Below are 15,346 nucleotides of genomic sequence, written 5' to 3' on the forward strand. Positions count from 1 at the left end.
CGTGCAAGCCGAGCTTCTTTATTTCCCTCCCCATCATTTCACAGCACACATGTCTAATAGAATGTGTCGGTTTGGAGTGAGGAGTAGACCAAGATTGTTTTACTGGAATATAAATCACTCGGAGTATGAAACATGAACAACTATTGGCCTCTTGTGCACTGTTATAATACTTTAAGGCTGAAGCTCTTCGTTTTTCGCTGAAGTGCAGTTTCAGACAGGCTGGCGGAGCTGCAGTGTAAAGGTACCGTCTCTGATTACAAAAAACAAAACTGACCTGCCAACACGTAACCATCTATAAATGCATCAAAACTGTGAACATGCTTATATTTCTTCCCAAAATAACAAAATGGGAATATAAAGTCTCTGTCAAAAAAAAAAAAAAGATTTTAAGCAATTCTGTGGCAACCTGGGATTAAAAAGTAGAATTCTGTAAGTGAATTGAATTATATAATGAATAGTATCATGGATTAAAGGCAAATGATTTAACTGTTTTACTTTTCTCCTTTAATAGGAGTGAAAATATTTCATCATTTTATATCTTACGAAAGCTGTTTGGGTTCATTCTAAACATAAATTTTGGCTCAGCCGTTTTTACGACAGCTGTACAGTGCTGGATAAGCAGGCTTAATAGGCGCAACTAAAATAGACGAAGAGCATTTTTGTAAAATGCCACCACCATTGTGGATGTGGGAAAAAGCGGTCAAGGAATTTATTTGACTATGACTCCATCACAGATGAGCTTAAGTGCCTTGTCGTGGACGTGAGTGATATGTGCGGAATAGAGGGTTCACGGGAGTGGATTTTCACTCCCGTCCCATCCCACTCCTACAGAAAAAAAAATCCCATCCCATCCCAGTCCCGGACCAGAGTAAAATAGTAAAAAACAAATAAATAAATGAATCCTCTCCTGTCATGGGGGAAATAAATCCCATCCTGTCCTGCCCACTCACATTTTAGAGGTCAGCTACATTAAAACAAAAAAAAATCTAAACAAATAAAAGTTTTTGTTTGTTTGTTTGTTTTTTTTGCATTTTACTCACTTACCTCACCCTGTTTCTCCTCAAGGATTGACCAAGGACCCCCCCCCCCAACTGGATAATCCCACTCCCTTCTGTTTCCGTGAATTTTTTTTCCTGTACCGTCCCAATCCGGTGATTAAAGGTGAAGTGGACTCACATCCTTTGGGAATCCCACGCAACTCCAGAAAAAAAAAAAGTCACCCTCTAGTATGCAATAGGTCTTAAAAGAAACAGCAACTAATCTAAAAGTCCACTTGAGATGTTTGCGAATTGGCAGCAAGGGTGGGACAAGAAGGCCAGAGTTGTATTTGGGGCACCGGATTCTTTTAACATGTCAGGACTTCAATTTATTAAATTTGTACAAAGCTTTGTATTTGATTAGTGAATGATTATTCATTTGTAAATTGTGTAGTGAGGAAATACATTTTTTAATTAACTTTTGTTTCATTTTATATCATATTCTAATACACACTAGAGTACATCATATTATTTAAACATATTTTAAAAAACTAATACTAAAACTAACAAAAAACATAGCAAGCCCACTTCTAAAAACTCAAAATAACTGACGTATTGCCTCCACAAGTAAAAAATATGTTTTTCCTCCATGGGCGCTCATTTTATCCCCACACTCTGGAATCTGCGCTCACAAATGGTCAGAAGGATCATGCTCCACCCCCAGTCGTCATGGTAACAAAAGCCATACTTGCCGTTGGCTCAGTTGTATCCAGTTTCTGACTTGCATGCACAAGACAGCCCTTAAAATCGGGAAAGAGACAAAAGCTAGGTTGTGTAACATGACCTAACATTCTTGATCTTTGGAGCATTTTGAAGCATGGATCATAAATTTAAATTGTAGAGGGGGAAAAAAAAGCATATTGTCGCTGTCCAGTGAAAAATGCGAATGTCAACTTTGTCATAATGTTGTTTTTTTTTTACATGAATTTTTCACAGGACTGCGACGATGTGTTTGCTTTAAAAGCAGGCCCGTTTCCATGCAGCCTCCTCTGAGGGATATATGCATGTATGTGATTAGCATCTCGCCGAGCAAAGTGGAGCAAGCAGAAGAATCCTGGCAAATGATGCATAATTCTAAAGCCTTCCATCTTTTTGTCTCCTGTTTTCATTCATTTACGACCTGTGCTGTACAGTTTTTGTGGATACTTGTGTGTGTGTGTTTTTTTATTTTTATTTTTTGCTAAGAATGTGATTTAGCGTATCCTCAGGAGGGTGGGAGGAAATTCAGCCCCAGATAGCAAGAGCATCTAATTTCACTCCCTGTCATGAGTCACGATGTTAAAAAAGTGCAGGAAAATAGTTTCACTTAAAAATAGACTTAACGATGTGAAATCGCTATCTTCTAAGCACTTCTTATCTTACCAACAATACCTTACAGTCAAATCGCTGAGATTTATTAGTTTTCCCTTGTAAATAAATAACAATCAGGGGTGGACCGTGCGCTTCATTTACGTAAAGGAAGTTGCTGCCTGTGAAAATAGACCAAATGGTGCATGAAAGTAGGCCCAGATTAATGTTTCATGGGATGACTTCCAAACGGCACAGTAAATAGTGGATATGGGCTCATGTAGCACTGCCGCATGACCACCGCAGCAGAAGCGGAACCTCTTGGCTGCATACTTGGCGCAAAGTAGGAACTTTAAAACGTGATGCCATTCGAGTCAATACTGGGTAGCAGTCAAATAGTGTGCTCTTTTTTTTTTGCCTCACTTCATAAAAATCTGTCATTTTGATTAATCGATTGACTCTAGCTCATGTGAACATGTTAAGTAGCATTGTGGATGTGTTCTCAGAGGGAACACTGACATTGACGAAGAAGTAACTAAACTAATGCAGTTAAATGTAGAATGTAAAAAAAAAAAGATACATAGAAATCTCAATCCACGCTGATTGTGGTGATTTTATGACTAAATCTGTGGAATCATGCCAACGCACACATCTCCCCACACACGCGCATCTCCACTACACACACACACCCGCGTGCCTGCTGTACTTACGCCAGGCTGCCTAAGCGTTGTAGCGTGCGGCGAGGCAGACGCATGTCGTTCTCCTCCACGTCCGTCCGCTTCCGTCCACATTGGCGCTGACAGTGCATCATCGCTGCAACATGGCGACAGAGGTGAGACATGTTTCTTCTTCTTCTTCTTCTCCACCTCGTGCACGTGCGATGCCTTGAGTCCCGGTTTGGCAGGCGGAAAAAAAGTCAGCCCTTCTTTTACTGCTCCTTGTGGATTTAGTCAGAACCGAATCTGCCTTTATTTCCCTCATTTGAATGCATTATCAGTTACTTACTGTTTATTTTGCTTTAGTTGAAGTGTGAGGATGTAATTAAGAGCACCGATGAGGCATGGACTCGTCAGCACCATGGACAGGGGCGGACTTGTTGTTCTCCTCTATTAAACATTAATGGATCCATCGTCAAACACTTTGCTGTCATGCCTTCTTCATTGACATCGCGTTAACAAATTCCCATTTGTCACTTGGCTAATGCAGAGTGGCCGGTTGTACCGTTGACGCTCACTGTGCGCAACATTAGGTGCACCTGCACCATGCAAAAAATTAAAAAAAATAAAAAATCTTTCCATAGCTGCTCATTTTTGTAAGACGTCCAACGCTTGGATATAAATGCATCACAATGTGAACAGGTCAGAATAAAAATGGCTTTAACTGATGAATTATCCATGACAGACAGCAGCCGTTCACGTCCATCAACCGCTTTACATTCCTTCCTCTCCATCACTGTCTCCACCACTTTTTCCTCTCTTATTTTATCCGGGTCATAAATGTGACATCTGCACTTTTTGGCCTCAGCCTATACAATCCAATGTTTAAAAAAAGTGTGCATACTCATTCATATTCATACACATACTATCTTTAAAAATAAGAACTGGATCCAGAGGTATTGATTTAATATCGAGGTCTAGACTGATTAGAACTTGAACAAGCCACCTTTTGCTTAATTGATCTATTTGTCAAAGTGTCAAGACAAATGGCCGCTGAATGAGCTTGCTTCTGCTTTCGTGTTGTGATAAACGATGTTTGCCACTGTCATCACGTGTGTCTATTAATAGATCAACTTGTGCGTTATGACGAGCAGCAGGCTGCGTTGTGTACAGAAAGAAAGGGGGGGGGGGGTAAAAAGAAATGAAATGAGGATATTTAAAGCGCCGAGAGACGGCGCAATGTCGAGGCGGTGACTGAATTTCTTGGGCTGTGAGGAAGACTAAAATAGCAGTGTGAATGTTATTCCTGGTTGTCAGCAAAACGGCGCATCTTCCCGTCTTCTTGGCCTTCTTATATACTCTACGAAATACTTCATAAAGTTTTATGGCGGCCACTAGAAGTTTAGTCACTAAAAGTTTGTGCAATAATGGTCTAAATTCAAACATCCATCAATATTTCATGAATGCTGATGACATTAAATGAATACAAACATCCGCCTGCCTATTTTTAGACCCAAATATAAATAAATGTGTACTGAGGGAAAAAAAATCACCTCTTATTAAACAGTTTACATGAAGTCTTTTTGTTTTATGCTATGTTTTGTTCTCCTTTGTCATGTAATTTCCACTGCATGATGTCAAAGTCTCGGTTTATTTTCATTGCCTGCAGGTTTTGCATCTATGTGTCCGAATAGGTTTGTTCATTCATGAATCATCCCCTTTTTCTTTTTTTAAACTCATCCCTCTCCACTCACTATCCTCTGAAGCGGAGTAATTGAGATCAACAGAGAGTGGGTTTACAGTGTCCAACTTAACTCGCTGTTGCCTTTCCTCCCAGAGAAAAACGGCTGCTTGGGTGTAAACCACTCAACGGGCTTTTAAAGGAAAGTAGTAGCTGCCGGGCGCGATCAGGCCAAGTGCTTGTAAAGGATGCGCTGAGAGGGCTGACGATGTATCTCTGATGCTAAAGCGACGGACAACACGGCGCAACTCGGTCCTGAGTGTGTTTTGTCTTGTCGCGTGAAGTTTCACAGCCTCCGGGAGATGCGGCGCAGTGCTTCCCTGGTGATGAAGGTCTTCGTGCAGAGGGACTACAGCGAAGGCACCGTCTGTTGCTTCCAGACCAAGTTCCCCCCCGAACTGGACAACAGAGTGAGTCGTGCCGCTGCTATAACTATTCCCGCTGCTGTTCACATTCACGTCCATACATATATTTGTCCTCGTTTCAATTTTATTTCCAAGCTAGGTGATATTTTTAACCCTTTCAGGGTCAGCGGTTACTACAGCGCACAGCTTCATATTTGCTAAAACGGCATTTTTTTCCCCCTTATGTTTCTTTTTATGTCCATCTGCTATGATTATACAGTCTATTATAGCCTTGCCAAGTACAGTAAGTCTTTTCGGTCAGACGGGCCACCTTCACACCATGGTAAATGTCTGCATCACTTTACTTTGAAATGTGCTCTGGCAGATGCTCACAGGCTTTACATTCTGTTTCTGCCAAGTTGTTTCATATTGCAGACAGAGAAGGGCTTCTAATTTGTCGCCGTCGAGGCCAAGCAACACTTCCTGACTCTGATGACGTGCACGTTTTTGTTTCACAAGTAGATTGAGAGGAACTTGCTGGAGGAAACGGTGAAGACCCTCAACTCGTACTACCTGGAAGCTGAAAAAATTGGAGGCCAGTCGTACCTTGAAGGATGTCTGGCTTGTGCGACGGCCTACATCATCTTTTTCTGCATGGAGACGCGCTATGAAAAGGTAAATAAGAGACTGTCACAAAGCAACGGGCTGATATACTGACTTGAGTGTAATTGAAGTAAAATGGAGAAAAGACGAGGACGTTGCAAAGTTCTGGGGGACTCACAGCAAACTCAACCAAGCATGCCTTGGGGAGCCTTGGTTTCTTGCTTATTTTCTCAAAAGGCATTCTATCACTCTTTTTTTGTATTACTGCATTGCTGTAGTTCATTCAAGCATCATTATAAATTGTGGAAATTATTTCATACGGAGTTGTGTTATACTTTTTGAAAACTGCATTCCTCCCCCAAATTGGTTTTAACCACCAATCAATTCCCTAACCGCAGCTCCAGTTGAGTTAAAACAATATATGCAGTACATGAGGAAATAGACTATGTTCCGGTCTAATATGTTTCAACCGTGCAACCAAAAATAGATGGATTCACCCAACCATCCGTTAGTCCTCATTTGGGTCATGGGTGACTTTGGGCAAGAGACAGGGTGTGTACCCTGTCTCTGGATCGGATGACTGCATGGCCTCGGGAGACTCATTGCTTGCAGTAGGACAGCCGCGCATTACGTGCCTCCCACCCAGCTGATGAAGTGGTATCGGTTCATAGTATTGGAGCATCTTTCCGAATCCAATGGCCAGTATCAGCACAAATCGCGCATCCTCATTTTTGTCAGTACAATCACTTGCCACCTGCACAACGTGAGTGCAATCGTTCCTCTTTTCACCCGATTGCGTGCTTGAATGCACCCCCGCACATTGAGGTCACAGTTGTTTGCACCCGCATGAGCCAGAGACACAGCAGATACAATCTGCTCGCGCGATAGCTTAATAGACCTCGCTGCGCAGGTGGGCGAAGCACGGCACGCCACTCGTACAGGACGCATCACGAACGTCCGTCCCGACAAAGGCCAGGTGATGATAGCATGCGCAACTTTGATCACCTGCTGCTGTTATTGGGTCAAACCGGAGCTGCGTAAAGTCCTGGCATGCCTCGGTTGGCCGATCTCTTCCACCCGCATCAATCACATCCCTGGTTTTGTCGCTTTTTCTAAACATTTCCTTATCAACCGAAGGCATTGGTGGCTGCGCCGAGCTGTATAAAGTTGTTTGGAGCTGTGTTGAAGCCATGCAGAAAGGCTCTGCTCCAAACTCTTTTCATGTCTTTTGTCCGCCGGTGGACGAGATGCTATCGGCCTCACTGGAGAGTGGCTTGATTGACTCATTTGACAAATTGACTTCGGTTGAAGGACGAAGACAAGTGTAGCCACCCAAGATGATCTTCGATATGAGGCCACACGCACCAGGGAGAGCGTGTGCAGAATCAGTGGCGCACCCAAAAGCCCGGATGCTTGCGGCGCACCTTCTCAATGGACGCTGATTGCTCCGAGCATGTTGGGATGTGCGCTTGTGCACATGGCTGGGTTGCGCAACACTGATAGCACGTGTCTATCTAGAACATTTTGAAGAACATTTGAACATTGTTTAATGTCATACAAGTATGAAGAGAAGTTGACCCAAGAATTGGGTAAGAGTTCCGTGCAAAGGGCCACCGTTCCAGTCAGATGAACAGATGAGTTAAGTAAAGTTGAAAAAAAATTCTTCCACAAATAACACGTTACCCTTATTTAATTTGTTCATTTAAATTAGTCAACCAATCATTTAATCATATAAATTAAAAAAATTAACCAAAATACATCTACAATTAGTTATTTAAACTAGCATTTTTAATTATATTATTTTCAATAAAACTGTCACCCTAAAGGTTCTCAAACTTAAAAAAAATACTGAACTTCCAAAGTGCCATTGTAATGACCTCCATTAAAATACAGTTGCATTTTTTTTTTTGCACTGATGGCTTGCAAAAAGTGCAAATGTAACCATCCCTGCTTTGGTTGCTCACTTACTGTAACCGAAGAAATGATGCTATTGTACTCGATGACAGTTTGGAGCTCCACATTTAGTTTGACTGCATATTTCTGCACCAGATTTTGGCTTATTAGTCCTCTGTCTTCTGACATTACAAATCTTTTTATTGGACTACAAGGCACATGCTTCCTCTGATGGTCTTACGGAACATTTTTTCATCTTCCCCCACTGGCTTTCCACAAAGTGTTGTAAATTAACACACAGGAGAGGAAAAAAAAGCACTTCGGTTTTATGACTCAGGAATTTGATTTGTCCATTTCGGGATCATTTTTCCGTCTTTTCCCTCTGCCAAATACAGAGAGAAGCGTTTACGACTGCGGTTTCTCCTTTGCGTTGGGTTTGCGGGGTCAGTACGTCGACAGCTGTGCCTGCAGCTGTGGAAGGCCTTTGCTCATCTCCGAGGAGCCTTTGTCAGGATTGCCGCAAAGCCTCTGTGGCTCTAATATCTCTTGGCGGAACACTGGAACGACCTTTAGTCAACCCAAAGAGGCAATGTTTACTTGTGCTCTCCGATAAATCAACACAAAACATGATTTTGCTGTTCAATAAATATGAAGATATGTTCACTTAATGACACAGATTCTTGTCAAGTGACTTTTTAATAGCCTCGATAGTCATAGTTGGGTCATTGGAGTCTCTGTCCACCCATCAAGTGTGAAATTAAACAACCAAGCAGTTTTGCCAAATTTGTGACAATGTGTCTGAGCAACTCAAAAAAAAAATCTTTGGAGAGCGGAAAAGAGAAACAATAACTGTCATAATGTGGTTGTGTCTCGAATTAGCCAATCACATGAGCACACAATTGCCACCATTTGAAGCGCCATTGATTAATCTCAAATAAATGTCAGCTGTTCTAGCTGCCTTGTGGCATTTGAACAAGGGTGTGTAGACTTTTTATATTCCACTGATCCTGTTTGCTCACTATCAATGATGTGGTGGAGGATGTTTTTATTTGAGGTTTCCATGGCCCACATAAACACATTGTAGCGTATGAACTGCTAATTTTATTGCTTTGCCAGCCCGCATATTTGTCCACACTCTGGGCTCTGTTCCCACAAGTACATGCCGCTTGTTTGCTTATTCAATCCCCAATCTTCACCTCCAGTTAGCATAATAACAAAATCTATACTTGATATTTGGCCATAGTAAGTAGTGACAGCGCAGAGGGCAAGTTATTGAGAAAAAAAAACGGATGTACGTATTTATTTTTTAGTTCCCCCCCACGCTACACAGATGTGCAAATGATCACGCTTGCCTTTTCACCAGCGCTGACAGCTTTCTTTGTGGCGGCGAAGCCCAGTGAAGTGCGGTTCAGCTGTCAGACACGCTTAGGCTGCTTCCAGGGGATGCGTGGCATATCAGCATTGATGTTGTCCACAGAGGCATATAGCCCGCGCTCAATAAGCTGCCCTAATTACGCCACTTAAATCTAATAGCTGTCCTTTCAGCATGACTGACCATCAGTCAGCACAAATCCTGTGGACATGTCGCAAAATGCTCTGCTGTCCCCGGCAAACACGTTATGCTGTGTGTGATGCAAGAATGTTTAGATAGCTGAACTTCATGGCTTTTCTCGATGAGTACAATAAATGGACACTTTGCAATTTTACTGCTTTGAATTATTCAAAAGGGGAAACTTTAGTACACTGACAAGAATGAAGAGTTCATCCGTGCATTTTCTAATCCACTTATCTTCATGAGGGTCGCGGGCGTGCTGCAGCCTATTCCAGCTGTCTTGGGACACCCTGAACTGCTTGCCAGCCAATCGCAGGGCACACACAGACGAACAACCATTCGTGCTCACATTCATGTCACCTAGGGTCAATATTAGAGTGTTCCGTTAACCTGCCATGCATGTTTTTGGAATGTGAGAGGAAACCGGAGTACCCGGAGAAAACCCACACGTGCACGGGGTTTACACCCAAGTATTTAATACTTCCATCCATCCATTTTCCGAACCGCTTGATCCTCACTAGGGTCGCGGGGGGTGCTGGAGCCTATCCCAGCCGTCTTCGGGCAGTAGGCGGGGGACACCCTGAATCAGTTGCCAGCCAATCGCAGGGCACACAGAGACGAACAACCATCCACGCCCACACTCACACCTAGGGACAATTTAGAGCGTCCAATCAACCTGCCATGCACGTTTTCGGAATGTGGGAGGAAATCGGAGCACCCGGAGAAAACCCACGCAGGCCCGGGGAGAACATGCAAACTCCACACAGGGAGGCTGGAGCTGGAATCGAACCCGGTACCTCTGCACTGTGAAGCCGACGTGCTAACCACTGGACTACCGGGCCGCCTTATTTAATACTTAATAAGTGATAATGCGACCTATTGACTAATTATATTTTAATGGTGGTACCTTATCTGTTTTACTGATTTAGTGGTTTACATGTAAATCATCCAACCATCTTCTGCAATATTAACTTTCTATGTTGAATTTCAGGTTTTGAGGAAGATAACGAGCTACATCCAGGATCAGAATGAGAAAATCTATGCCCCGCGAGGGCTGCTGATCACCGATCCCATCGAAAGGGGAATGCGAGTTGTATCCTTCAGAGAGGTTCCTGCCACTCAAACACCACAAGCACATAATAGTGCTTGGCAAAGTCGCGACTCTATTACAGCAGTGATAACAGATAAGAGGCGGCAGTGGTGTCGAGGTCACGAAAGCCATTGTGGTTAGAGTCCTTGAAAATTCCACACAGGGGAAACACCTCCTCCTCTTTGTGAATGTCCATGAGGATGCCCTCCGAATGGCACTTACAGTAAACTCCCTCAGAGAGGCTGTTCAATAGCTCACTGTCATGACTCAAAGTGAATCTGAAACAGGGCTGTGCATAGTCAGAAGTTTAGTGTGCATGCGCATGTCTGTTTGAGGCATCTCGTTCTGATTTATCTTTCCTTAAAATGAAAGGACTAACTAATTGTCAGTGAGCGGTATGAATCTGCACAGAGGCAGGTTAGACCAGGTGTTGGTAATTTTGCAGATGCACGCAAACGAAGAGCGGTTGGCGCCATTGTTTATACAGTTGACTTTATTTGCCGCCAATCAAAGCGGCTCCTCTCATGCTGTTTAAATCAGGCGCAATGATAGTCTTGCATGGAGACAAATGACGCATGCGGCAAATGACGCAGTCATCCGTGTGGCACCGCATCGTCACTGCTTGTAACCAGGTACCCCCATAGCTGGTGATAACCGCTGGCAACGCCATGCATGCTGAACCCCCTCCATATCAGGCTGTTACAGTCCAAATGCACTGGGGCCAAATGGATGGAGATGGATTGGGTCTTGTACAACATGAATTTTATTTAGGACCGCTTTGCCTGGTGGAGGTGTGCGGAAGCTACAGCAGCTGACCTCTCCAATGAAAGCAATGCATGAATGTCATTCAAAATGAATGCTTGAACAAGGAGAAATAACCCTAAACATTTTAGTGAGGAAGATATTTCTAACACAGAACACAATACCTGACCTCTTACATCCGCTACTTACTTGTCTATAGTCATTGGCTACCATATTTGGTACACAAGCACAAACGAATCCAAAAAGCTCATGTTAGCTGTGGAGTCGCTAGTGTTGGCCAGCTGATAGCAAACGGCAGTGCTATTGATGATTCCGGTGGAGGTCCAATTGGCAGGTGAGTCTGCTGATGGAGTAATGTTTGAAAAAGCAGGATTTTAAACTTCTCTGGATCATCCAGAGAAAGATTCAGATTGCTTTTAGCAGAAGATCAGCCGCGCAACGTAAGGTACAATAAGTACCGAATGGTATCCAGTAATTCTGCATTAACACGATAAAAGGATGTAAGGGGCACTGAAGTGTGCTAAGGCCAGATTTAGTGTGTCCTGCCGAATTCCCCCTTAACCTCTTTCATAGCTGGAGATCAGCGTATTCGAGGACCGAGGCTCGGGCAGTTCCAGCCCCAGCAGCTGCGCATCGACGGTGGCCAGCGCTCGGTGACTGGAGGGCCAGCGCCAGGCTTACGGGTACCACCACGGGGGAAGCGGGACGCTCGCCAATATCCGCATGCTGAAACACGAGAGCACCCGCTTTTGAGGGGGAACCACGCCGAGATCTGCAATGCGCTACCTCGGTATCAGGAGGAAGCGCACACTGAGTAAGACAAATATCAGATCATGGTTACAGTCGGCTGCCAACACTCACCATTTGTTTCAGTCTATTCCTTTTATTTCCCATGGGTCCGTCTTGGAGTTATTGCTGAGTCAGCAGACTTACACTTGATTAGACTTAGTGTGAACATATAATTGACTAAAAAAGGGAGAGTGCGTTTCGCTGCTGGTGCACTGTCAGGGTTGGTACAGCAATTCACTTCATCAGGGTTGAAAAACTACCACTCACTCCTCTACAGTCTTGCATTCAGAAGGCACTTGCTGCTCTCCTTACTGTATTTAGCCTCATTAGCTAGCAGAGCGTTTTAGATCAGTGATATGCTTCCCATGCACATCAGTGAACAAAGTCAAAATGGGACAAAATATGTAAACATGTCGAAATGTTCACTCAAACAGGAAAAAAGATGACATGAAGTGATGATATTACATCCATTATGCTAAATTTGTTCAGTGTAATACTCAGCTGAATCATTGGTGTATTTTTGCATATTGAATTTTATTTGTTGGCTATTGCCAACATTTCGGAACTTGAAGTTGCTCGGCAATTCCCGTTCCTCGTCGCCGTGTCCGCGCTGTTACTGCAGATGCGACTCCCACGCAAACTAAAATATTCTAGAGATTCACAGAAATACACGCCGGAATAAAGACGTGAACGCTTATGTGTGCACGCAGCTGCAGACATTTGTATCGGCCTGGGCCACAGGCAGTATTCTCGGAGGTTCAATATAGGCGCTGCAGGACTGCTTGTTTGTTTAGTTGTGTAGACCGCCGTCCCAGTGCTACCTCACATGCAATCAAGTCAAATAAATGTATTGGTTTGAAATTCGAAGTGTACATAGCTAATCTCAAAGTTCAAATCAAACCATGGACTGTAAGTAGTCAATGACTTGCTTGTTGATCGATTTGAGAGAAAGTGACAAGTTGAGGGGGGTCATTTTCATGTTCTCCTGTAATGCACTGTTGTAGCGCCCCCTGGGGTAAAATTCGTGCCACTGTTGTTATGTTTCTGCCTTCTTCACCACTTGCTCGCGTTTATTCTTTGAGCTCATTTTCTTGTCCAGCCATTTGCCATGGCTGCACATCTTTAAGTGGATCCTCAGTAACTTATCAAAATAGAAATATAACAACAACACCCGCAAGGTTGAGTTGTGCAAGTGTGCATCCTCCTGAGCTTTTGATGCTTTCATGTTTCATCCCAGTGGATGGTAGTACCTCAACCTGGTGCTGATGGACTGAGTCATTTCAAATGACTCTTCTCTGCCAGTGAGCCACAAACAGGCTTGATGGACAATGTATATGAACAAAAAGAAAGAAAAGAGAAAAGCCGCATGAAGAGAATTTTGCTGCACGTGCTTGTTAATAATGATTTTTAAGAGCTAGACTGTACAAAAAGTATATGCTTGGAAATTGTGTCGTTTGTGCTACTAATTCTTAGTTTTTATGGAGTTTCTTTAAAATCAAATGTCAATCTTGTCACCATCATATAATTCTACAGGTGAGATTGTGATGCTCAACATCGGGTTGTTTTGGTGTGTTTTTTTATTTTATTTTAATTTTTTGGATATTACCTCTAAACTTTTCTACAATTATATTATTCATGAATTTATTTTTAAAAAAATACTGTACTTTCTCATGGAGTAGATATAATTGTGATATATAGATATAATATAAATTGTAAATTTCCCCAGTGTGGGACAAATAAAGGATATCTTAATAATAACATACTGTAATATAATCATAAAAATGTGATCATGTTGTGCAATGGATTGCCATGTGTGTCCCTACTGTTCTAAAGGTTTGATTAAATTGTGTGTACGTGTGTGGGGGGGGGGGGGGGGGGGGGGTATTCATAATACAATATCATGTACAGTAATACAATATGATTGCCATTAATAAGGTGCTTAATGAAAATAATGTATAGTCGTCAACGCAATCATACTTCAAGTATTATTCTAAGGCATAGTGTCAAACTCAAGGCCCGATTTGGCCCCCCACATAATTTTATGTGGCACTCGAAAGCCAATCAAGCATGTCAACTTCCATGATGATTCCTTGAATCTGTACCAAAATTTGAAATGATCATATGTAATAAATGAGAGCTGTTGTCAGCATTTTCTTGTTACCGAACCCCTCATAGTTATTATTCTTGAGTTACTTATGTGGTTTCACAATCATAATGGCCCTCCAAGGGAAATGGCAAGTACCATGTGGCCGGCGACAAAAATGCATTTGTCACCCCAGTTCTAAGGCATCCGACATCAGATCATTGTTTTGTTGTAAAATCCAAACGCAGCTTTACCGATGCCATGACTGCTCTGCGGGTAGGCGGTGAGTGTTGCTTTTTATTCCTTTGGAGAAATGCGGTCCAGTGGACCTCCGCATACTCACGGTTCAGCCACTGTGGGATCTTCTCCTTGCAGACTGAGGGGTTTTTTTTCAATATATTTTTTATTTCTGATTTTGAGGGGGGGAGCCAACCACCATTCTTCAAGATTCTTCATTCTATTTATTTTTACCCAATGGACATTTGCTCATCTTCTACTTGAAAAAACAAGTGGCTGTCCGGAAAGGAAAAAAGTGCCATTTTTCTTTCAACACAGGAGGAGATGTACTACATATTGATATGTGGCCAGTGGTTTTCAGCGCAGGAATCTGATTAATGAAGACAAGCAAAGGAAGTGGAGATTCATTGGCACGTAAATGTGTTCGGAAAACCTCACTCGATCACACTCTCCATTAACCTCCGTGCCAAAACAAGGATAACGCCTGTGTGCCAAGTCTTGATGTATAGTGCACTTATATGTACATTCCTACATTTGTTTATCTTTGTACTGTATTGGAGAGTCACATTCTGGCCAACTTGTACACGAATAATGCATATCGTGTTTTTTTTCTATTGAGATCGTTTTGTAAACCGTCTTCCGAAAGTGATCAAAGATGAAGCATGAAAGTGACTTGTACGAATTGGAAGATGCTGACTCAGGCAGACAAAGGGTGAAATGATGAGTCACGCCGCACGGTTGAACTAAAGACAAGACAAGAAGAATTTATGCAGCATTATTGGTGCGTTATTAAAGATGATTAGCACATCAAAAGTGGCTTGTGGGTTTTCTTCTTTGTAATCGTCGATGTGTGGCTACCGCAAGAGACGCGAAGCTAATGCTATGTATCCGGATGCTTCTGAAATGGATGCACTCGGAGGTCATTTGAGGACCGGGTTTGAAATGGGCACACACTCACACACATCAGTGGGTACACAAGCTCGGCTTGTTTGTGGCTTGGGTTTGGGTGGTTTGCAATCATTTACTGTCAGTGAGTGGAAAGAAATTTTGCCTGCCGACCAACTCAATCTGTCATCTCGCTCCAAATCCTGATTCCAACATCTGGCTCTTAAATTGTTAATTACTCCAGTGTGTTACAACTTAGCCCATGTAAAAATCGTTTCTGTCTGATATATTTGGATTTTACAATATTCAAATGTTTGCACATTATTGTATCTGGATACAATAGAATTCAGATAATTATACTATTATTTATATTTAATATTTACACAT

At 42.6% G+C, this 15,346-nt stretch overlaps 1 protein-coding gene across 1 annotated transcript; it reads left to right on the top strand.

Annotated features, from left to right (window-relative positions):
• Positions 1–2,913: 2,913 nt before the first annotated feature.
• Positions 2,914–13,603, top strand: LOC147199128 (golgin subfamily A member 7B-like). Its single transcript, XM_086122792.1, has 5 exons — positions 2,914–3,156; positions 5,006–5,131; positions 5,588–5,740; positions 10,105–10,206; positions 11,539–13,603. Exons 1-5 carry the CDS (start codon positions 3,145–3,147, stop codon positions 11,620–11,622), a joined length of 477 nt encoding a protein of 158 aa, XP_085978918.1. The 5' UTR covers positions 2,914–3,144; the 3' UTR covers positions 11,623–13,603.
• Positions 13,604–15,346: the final 1,743 nt, after the last annotated feature.

The sequence above is a fragment of the Hippocampus guttulatus genome, chromosome 10 (assembly GCF_054856545.1).
Source record: "Hippocampus guttulatus isolate MCC_2025c chromosome 10, RoL_Hgut_1.0, whole genome shotgun sequence".
Taxonomy (NCBI): domain Eukaryota; kingdom Metazoa; phylum Chordata; class Actinopteri; order Syngnathiformes; family Syngnathidae; genus Hippocampus; species Hippocampus guttulatus.

What these genes read in the sequence shown, in the direction of transcription:
- LOC147199128 (XM_086122792.1), top strand. An exon ending in CCCCCGAACTGGACAACAGA is followed by an intron (nt 5,132 to 5,587) that starts GTGAGTCGTGCC and finishes TTTCACAAGTAG; the next exon opens with ATTGAGAGGAACTTGCTGGA. An exon ending in TGGAGACGCGCTATGAAAAG is followed by an intron (nt 5,741 to 10,104) that starts GTAAATAAGAGA and finishes GTTGAATTTCAG; the next exon opens with GTTTTGAGGAAGATAACGAG.